Source organism: Asparagus officinalis, chromosome 5 (genome assembly GCF_001876935.1).
Source record: "Asparagus officinalis chromosome 5, Aspof.V1, whole genome shotgun sequence".
Taxonomy (NCBI): Eukaryota; Viridiplantae; Streptophyta; class Magnoliopsida; order Asparagales; family Asparagaceae; genus Asparagus; species Asparagus officinalis.
Window position 1 is genome coordinate 19,383,402 of NC_033798.1, and position 9,112 is coordinate 19,392,513.

A 9,112-nucleotide genomic window follows, 5' to 3' on the forward strand; every position below is an offset into this window, starting at 1 on the left:
ACTTAAATTATCCGAACATGATTACAAAAAGAATTATTTTGGTGACTAAGTTAAAACAAAATTAAATAGGCATTAACACTTCTTCTTCTACAGTTACTTTTGACCCGGTAAAACTTTAAACACCACATTTAACTGCTAGCCGCATCTCATTTATGTTGAGCAAGTGACAGTTACCCCTCACATGAAAGATTGCCAGTTCAAACCAACCGATGCTCTCTCTCTCTCTCCCTCTCTCTCAGCCAATGGCCCGAGTTCAATGTATTAATGATGCATCAGAGTTCACATAATCTATAATCTGCAGTGCACCTGGACCATCGGATACTTTCTCCTCTCTCTTAATTTCTTTCCTATATAAACGCTCCCCTCCTTGCCTCGTCAAAAACAGAACAAGAGCATCCTAAAATAGGAAAGGAAACAGAAAACTAACCTAAAACAAAAATGAGGAGAATGAGCTTGTGGGTAATTTTTCTTCTAGTGTTGTTTTTGAAGAAAGAGTGCATTAATGTTGAGGGTAGAGGAGGTTTCATAAGGACAAATGGGTGCCATTTCAATGTAAATGGGAACCCGTTTCTTGCAAATGGGTTTAATGCTTACTGGCTAATGTATTTGGGCTCAGACCCATCTCAGAGAGGTAAAGTCTCTGATGCATTCAGTCAAGCTTCAAGCCATGGGCTAACCGTTTGCAGGACTTGGGCTTTCAATGATGGAGGATCTAGTCCTCTTCAATCCTCCCCTGGATTCTACAATGAGCAAATGTTCAAGGTATATATCATCATTAACCCACATTTCCGTTTCTTTCTTTCTTTTTTGCTTTCTCTGGTTATTTCTAAGAAAAACTCAGTTGTTTGGTGAGAAATGAGGGTTAAAATTTCGTACACGTTCAGCCTGTTCGATGTGCTTTTATGTCTGAGTTGCTCTGATATCATCTTATAATCATGAATTACTTGCACTTAAACACCCCAGCGTTTACAGCATTTTTAACTTTGATGTCCTGACGCTTTTTCCCCTGATAGTACCCCACATTTCAAAACAATTAACTTTGGTATCCTAGAATGACTTACTTCCGGGTATCTTTCCTTTTTTTTTCCCCCTCCTTTCTTCTTCTTCTTTTTTTTTAACTTCATTGTGCAAAAAGAAACTCATGGAATCAAAATTAACCATGGGCTAAACTTTAGGTTGTATAAGTGCGAATAACCTAAACTAACACTAAAACATTGAGATTGTGTGAAGTTTAGGATTATAATTTTATACTCTTAACAATTTATTTGTTTATTTATTCATTGTATGGTGAAGGGTTTAGACTTTGTGGTGTCTGAGGCTGGAAGGTACAAGATTAGGCTGATACTAAGCTTGGTGAACAACTATGAGGACTTTGGAGGGAAGAAACAGTATGTAGAGTGGGCAAGGAGTCAAGGGCAGATTATTGGATCCGAGGATGATTTCTTCACTAACCGTGTTGTCAAAGGTTATTATAAGAATCATGTTAAGGTAAATATGCATCACTGACTTAATGTACCAAGCATTTTTTTAATGATCCATTATTTGATTTAGTTTAAAATTTGTCTGTTTCTGTAATTTTGGTCTTATCCCTTGCCTCACTGGTTATTATTTTGACCTACTTCACTACATGTTTGTCAAGGTTGGTTCTTTGCTGAAGGCTCTGTTTCATTACTGAAGGCTCTGTTTCATTAGCAAAGAGTTCAACAAAGCTTCAAATGTCTCGTTTAAAAAAAAAATCTCATAAGAGTTTAACAAACTCTCTTTGTCAACCTTAAATAATTTCCTGTTCCTTTCTTATCGAATTTCTGTAAATAAACTCTGTTTTTACTTTAGATTAAAAAGTTATCAAGACTCTCCCTGCAACATATATTTCTCATTGCATATACTCATTGGATTATAATTATTTTGGTTCATGTTGTTAAGGCTGTGCTCACAAGATTAAACACCGTAACTGGAGTTGCTTATAAGGATGACCCTACAATTTTTGCATGGGAGCTGATTAATGAGCCCAGAAGCCCTTCAGATTTGTCAGGAAAAAGCATTCAGGTTAGCCGAAGTTGCATCTTTCAGTCAGAAGTTCATGTTTGCATTTCTAAAGTATTCGCAAGCATTTGTGGTGCTTAGTTATTACCTTATAACAATTCAAAATTTGAAGCTAGTCCTCTTTTGTTTAACTTCGTTATTGTATCTAATAGTCATGGATCACAGAAATGGCTTCTCATGTGAAGTCCATAGACAGCAATCACTTGCTAGAAGCTGGCCTTGAAGGATTCTATGGCCCCTCTTCATCTCAAATGAACCAACTCAATCCCGGCTTTCAAGTAGGAACTGATTTTATCTCCAACAATCAGATCCCAGAAATCGATTTCGCCACTCTTCACTCGTATCCCGACCAATGGTAATAGCAACACAAACATGTACCGCATCTTTATACAAATATAACAGGAAGCTCATGCAAACTTAGTAGATTGAGGGCTCTACCTACCGACCTTTTTATCTCTTGGATTTCCTCTGATAATGCGTGGTGATGTGTGATGTGTACATCACAATTTGCATCTCAGAGGCAATCCTGATGCGTATCACACAACATCAATACGCATGTGAAAGCAAACCTAAAGAGAATAAAAATTAGTGGAAAAAGCTCTCGGTCCACTTAGGCTTACAACTAAAAATTTCATTAATGGATAAAGAGAGAGAAAGAGAACGGTGAGGAAGAGTGGGCCCCTATATTTGCCACTAATTCTTTCTCTTCACCCTCACCTCCCCCAGCAAACCCAGTCTACAAATAATACTCATGAAATTTATGTTCAGGTTATCCAACACAAGTGATCAGCAACAACTGGTGTTTCTAAACACATGGCTCGACACGCACGTAGAAGATTCCAGAAACATACTCAAGAAACCATTGTATTTGTCAGAGTTTGGGAAATCGTGGAAGGACCCTGGATATAACAGCTCACAGAGAGACGCGATGTTCAATACTGTGTATAATAAAATCTATGTATCGGCCAGAACTGGAGGAGCTACTGCTGGTGGGCTTTTCTGGCAACTTTTGACACCAGGGATGGATAGTTTCAGAGATGGGTATGAGATTGTTCTCGATGAGAATTCGTCGATCAGTAGAGTTATAACAGTTCAGAGTAGAAAACTTCACTCTCTTGGCAAGTTTCATGCCAGGATGAAGAAGGTAAAGGGAGAGTAGGAAGTAATAACGTTGAATGTTGTTGTGACGAGTAGGATGGGGTAGGTATAATTCTAGTGTGTTGGTGTTTTCTGTGAGATGTTTGAGATTTCATCCAAGAGAAGCACTTTGTACTACTTTCAGATCTCAATGATGTATGATATGCAGATGTTTGAGTGAAGAAACTTTTTGTTTGTTTTTTAATTTTTGTGGGTATGAAGTGATTTGTTGCGTATCTTCTCTTATATGAAGACAATAATTATAAACAAAATAATGTTGGGAATCACGTGAGAGTGTGAAGTGTTTGAAGGGGAGGCCCACCCATGTGTGTGAAAAAGCGGAAGAAAGGCAGCAAAATTGGTTGAAAGGAAAAATGTCCAGCGGATCTTGCCATGGGATTTGATTGACCGCGTGAAAGGAAAATGTCCAGCGGTTTGTGATGTTGGCCCACCCGATTTTCTCCTCCCTCCTATAAATAACAACTTGATTTTTTAGCCTAGGTTAGCGTGCGAAGGAGGGGTGTGCAAGGCTGCGGCAGAAAGAGAAGTGCAGAGGGTTTGTACAGGAGAAAAAAAAAGTCGGCTGTTTTCTTTGGCAGCGTGCAAGACAGGGTGCAGGCAGACAGCAAAAGAATTTCGGTGGCTGTGCAGAGGCAGGGTTTTCTTGGCTACGTGTAACAAGAAAACAAAGGCTTTTTTGGCTCCTTTGTGAGAGAAAATTATGTGAGGGTTTAGATTGAGTGATTATAAACCCTAGTTGTATTCTCTCTCTCTAATAGTAGATCTCCCCCTTCCTTGCCCCGTGGACGTAGGCAGTTTGCCGAACCACGTAAAATTGGTTTGTTTGTGTTTATGGCCATTGTAATAGTTTTTAGGATCCCTCGACAAGTCAGTCCTAGAACTGATTAGAGGAAGAGCCGATATTTCACATTGTTGAGATATTCACTTCAGATTCTTGTCTCCTTGGTGAGACGGAAATTCTTATTGGGATCTTTCTCTCTTATTGTGCATCAGAAACTCTGCCGAAATTTCCGCTGCGCACAACAAGTGGTATCAGAGCTCGGGCTACGCTTAGGCTATTTGGAGGAGTAGATCAATTTGAAAGCTCGTCTAGGGCTTTAATTGGTGATAAAGGTGGGATCTTTTGGTAAAGACTCTATCTTTTTAGTTTTGGATCTATTCTTCGTTCGTTCGTGCGTTGCGAAAGATGTCGGGGAAAAAAGGTGCTTCGGGTGTCGAGGGTGGTGCTTCTGGCGCGAAGACCATTCAGAGTTTGAATATCCACTCTATGAAGATAGATGTGAAGAAATTTAATGGCACAAACAACTTTGGATTATGGAGATGCGATGTTTTGGATGCGCTGAACGCGCAGAATTTGGAGGATACCTTGGAGTTAGATGGCAAGCCAGATGAGATTGAAGAGAAGGTTTGGAAGAAGATGAATCGAACGGCGTGTGGTGTGATTAGGTCTTGTTTGACTCAAGATCTAAAATATGATGTGATGAATGAGACTTCTGCAAAGAAGATTTGAGAGATTCTCGAAAGCAAGTATCTGACAAAGAGTGTTGAGAACCGCTTGCATTTGAAGAGAAGACTTTATCGTTTCCAGTTGAAGAAGGGAACCTCAATTAAAGATCACATGAACCACTAAACGAAGCTTCTTTCGGATTTAACGAACGTGGATGTTATGATTAAAGATGAGGACAAGGCATTGTTGCTATTGAGTTCCTTGCCCGACGAGGAATATGAGACATTCGTCCTTACTCTTATTAATGGGAAGGCATCCCTTTCGTATAGTGAGGTCACTGCTGCACTAGTGAATTATCAGCTTCGGAAGAAGGATAAGGAGACTTCGACTGAATCGGTAGCAGAGGCGGAAGGGTCCAAACCGAAAGAATTGGAAGTCACAATCTAGAGTAGGACATCCTACAATTGGAAAAGATCAGTGTGCTTGGTGCAAGAAGACTGATCATTGGAAGAAAGACTACCCAAAGCTCGACGAATGGATGAAGAATAAGCAGAAGGGAAAAGGGAAGCAACCATCATCAGAAGCAAACATCATGTCGGATGGTAATAATTCTGACTCTTCTATTTATTCGCTTTTTATCAGTCCTACATGTAACTATTCGGAGGAATCCGAGTAGATGTTGGATAGTGGTGCGACCTATCATGTGTGCCCTAGAAGGGAATGATTCTCCAGTTTTAAGAAGCTGGATAGTGATGTGGTGTACATGGCTGATAACCGTGCATGCCAGATCCTTGGGATAGGAAGAATTCGCATCAAGATGTTTGACGTGAATGTTAGGGAATTAAATGATGTGAGATATGTTCCTTCTTTGAGGAAGAACTTGGTCTCGATTGGAGCTTTGGTTGGAGAGGGTCTGAATGTTCGAATTGAGGACATGGTTCTCAAGATTATAGAAGACTCTCAGATTGTGATGAAGGGCGTCAGGAGGAATAACCTGTATTACTTGACTGGAGGTATAGTGGCAGGTGAAGAACTGGCGACTTCTATTGATTCGACTAGACTGCGGCATTTGGGACTTAGCCATTCCAGTATTGATTCCTCGCATGGATTGAAAGAGGGTGCGAAGACCTGCAGTTTGAAGTCCAGTGAACATGTTGATGTGAGCAAGAAGACCGAGGTGAAGTTTGGCACCTCTATTCACTGTGCTAAGGGTCGTTCTGAAGGAGTTCACGTGGATGTTTGGGGGCCTTCCAAGGGGGCATCATTGGGAGGTAACAGGCGTTTGGTTTCCTTTGTTGGTGACTGTTCTAGGCGTGTTTGGGTTACAACCAAATCCCCTTTGGAGAAAGTCCTAGTAGTATCCAGCAGATTGAAGAAGTGTGTGATAGACAGAAAGGTGAATGTACTCCATTCTGGTTTTGGTAGAAGATACAAGATGGACCTATTTTTATATTGGAGCCGAGCTCACGACATTTTGAGACACTTCATTGAAAAGGAAATCTTGGGGGCAACTAGATAGGGTGACAAATTTGGAAAACCGTACCTTGCTGGAGGAGGATCGGTGTTTGTGATCGAGCAATGGTTTGCAGAAGAGGTTCTGGATTGAGGCTTCGACATATTTGAGTCATCCTATTAAAGAGTTATCAACTGCTGTGATTGGAGATAAAACTCCATTGGAAGATAGGTCTGGTAGTGTCACTTTGGTTGAGGCTTCGATGAGGGAGCTAATTGACTCTCAGCAGGTGGAGAGTTTTGAACAGACCTTAGAGGTATCGCAGCGGGTGGAGAGTGATGCTACTCCACATTGGGTGAAGATTACTCCAGATCATACTGTATCATTTGGGATTCTAGCTGAGGTGACACAGATTCGGGATCAATAGGTTTTGGATGCAGATGATGAGTTGGATTTTGATTCGAATGCAGCTGGTAGACGTAGTTTGGATATGGTCATTGGTTCGCCTCAGGTGGAGGTGTTTGAGGCCATTGGAGATGCTATCAGCCGCAGAGTTGATGATATTGGAGAAGGGTTGCGAACTCTTCTATTGGATTGAGGTCGTTCGCGACCATTTGGATGAACTACGTTCGGCTTGATTCCTTGGGCAAGAGGATAAGTAGGCAGTCTTTATGATGCAGCCGGGTTAGATTTTGATGGGGTGAGATCGATTTGGTGAGTTGATACCGACATTTGGAGAGTGTTTGCACTCTCATTTTGGTTCTCGACTTGTTATGGATTGAGTCCGTTGTCGTGAATTGTTTCACTTCATACTGGACGTAACAAGTGAGACATTTAGTTTGGTTGGTGTCGGCTCAGTTTTGGAAGAAACTTCGCCAAGGTGGAGAATTGTTGGGAATCGCGTGAGAGTGTGAAGTGTTTGAAGGGGGGCCCACCCATGTGTGTGAAAAAGCGGATGAAAGGCAACAAAATTGGTTGAAAGGAAAAATATCCAGCGGATCTTGCCTTGGGATTTGATTGACCGCGTGAAAGGAAAATGTTCAGCGGTTTGTGATGTTGGCCCACCCGATTTTCTCCTCCCTCCTATAAATAACAACTTGATTTTTTAGCCTAGGTTAGCGTGCGAAGGAGGGGTGTGCAGCATAAGGGAAAGCATTGAATTTAGGAGCAATACTAGAATCATAGCCTAAACAAGATGCATCATTCATATTCATAATTTGTAAAAATATGCAAGCAAGATGCAAATGCAATCAAAACAAGATTAGCACAAAAAGATAACTTGGATCTTTAACTCAAGGCGATTAGACCTTAAATCAAAGAGCACCAAGCTCTGATACCAATTGTTAGACCCTAGAGGGGGGGTGATTAGGGTCTTATGCTAATCTAATCCGATTAAATGCCAATTAAAATTAATTAACAAGTTATCCTAGCAAGTATGAAATACCACAAGAATTATGAGCTAGGATAAGCAATGTAAACAATGAGATATATCCTATATGATGAAATATATATGTATGCAAGGATATATAAACTAACACAAGGGGTAAACAATGTGAACTAGATAGTGGATCATATAAATAATGAGCTAATGACAATGGCGATAAGAAATATAAACACAAGTATAAATAAACGCCAAAGCACACTCAAACACAAGATATGATCACGGAGTTCGGACCTTCCGTCCTACGTCTCCGCTCCCCACTCCCGGGGAGAAATCCACTAACACAATCCGGTTTGGAAGCCGGAACTTCTTCTACACACTCGGTTTTCTAGCTAACCGAAAACTCTACAACTCACACTCTTGCAATCACACTCTACACCCACTAAGTGTTGGACCTAGCCGTGTCTCCCTCAAGTGCTCGGTTACAACCTCTCCCTAGGCACGTCAACCGACGCCACTCCTCTTGGGACGATCCCCGACTCTCACCACACACTCCTCACTCGGTGTACAAGTGTATTACAAAGTGATTCTCACAATAAGCACAAATATGACAAATGATTGTTCTCAAAACAAGGTGAGAACTCAATTAAGCACAACTCTTAGTCACAAACCCACAACCCCAAATTATACTATGAATGTAAATACAATAAGCTCAATAGGTTGTGTGTGAACAAAGAGTATCAATAAAACAATTAAACTAAACTCAAATATAAATCTAGCTTATGGAAATTATAATCAAAATAATAAATTGCTAGATGAGTTTAGAAACACTTCTCTAAAGATGACAAGAGAGTAGGAGAAGAGTGAATGCTCAAACACCAAAGGATGATCTCCACTTGCTCTTGTGAAATTGAATTCACAAACTCAAACCCTCAATTGCTTAAAAGCTTCTTAAACCAAACTTAAACAAACACTAAACATCGGTCGACCGGCAGAGAGCAAAAGCACGAAGAAGAGTTCTGGACCTTCGTCGGTCGACCGGTGCGGTCGACCGATGGAGTTTTTCGGTCGACCGGACCGGTCGACCGACAGACTCTCTGTCGCCCAGTGAGAATATGAACTCATGTTCGGTCGACCGGTGCGGTCGACCGAAATCTGACATATTCAAAAACTGTTTTGCTGATTTTAAAACCCTGTTTAAAAATATCAAATAAATTCAGAAAAATGTAAAACTTTGGGGAATGATTGTAGACATGATAATACACATGCTACAAAAACTGGTTTTCTAAAAAGACTTCCCAAATGAGAAATATCATCATTTTGCAAAATAGTCCAAAACATGAAAATGTAAACATATGAATCTTGACATTTTAGCTTAACCATGTTTTGAAATATTACAAAATGATTTTGTAGACTTAATAAAAGATGTATATGATTATTGTTAAGTCTATAAACCAAGAAAACAATATTTTCACAAATACAATAGAAAGTAAAACGTATGAGTATGTATATGAAAATATATTTGTTTCATATCTATGAAATTAAACCAAAACAACTTATCCACATAGAAAACAAGCATGTATACACATTTTTTGGAATTTATTTGTAAAAACTTTGTTTGTGGATAAAA

At 40.0% G+C, this 9,112-nt stretch overlaps 1 protein-coding gene across 1 annotated transcript; it reads left to right on the plus strand.

The window, feature by feature from the left end:
- LOC109842849 (mannan endo-1,4-beta-mannosidase 1-like) lies at positions 375-3,358 on the plus strand. Its single transcript, XM_020411752.1, has 5 exons — positions 375-762; positions 1,294-1,488; positions 1,924-2,046; positions 2,196-2,398; positions 2,812-3,358. The coding sequence occupies exons 1-5, from the start codon at positions 439-441 to the stop codon at positions 3,200-3,202; spliced, it is 1,236 nt and encodes a 411-aa protein (XP_020267341.1). The 5' UTR covers positions 375-438; the 3' UTR covers positions 3,203-3,358.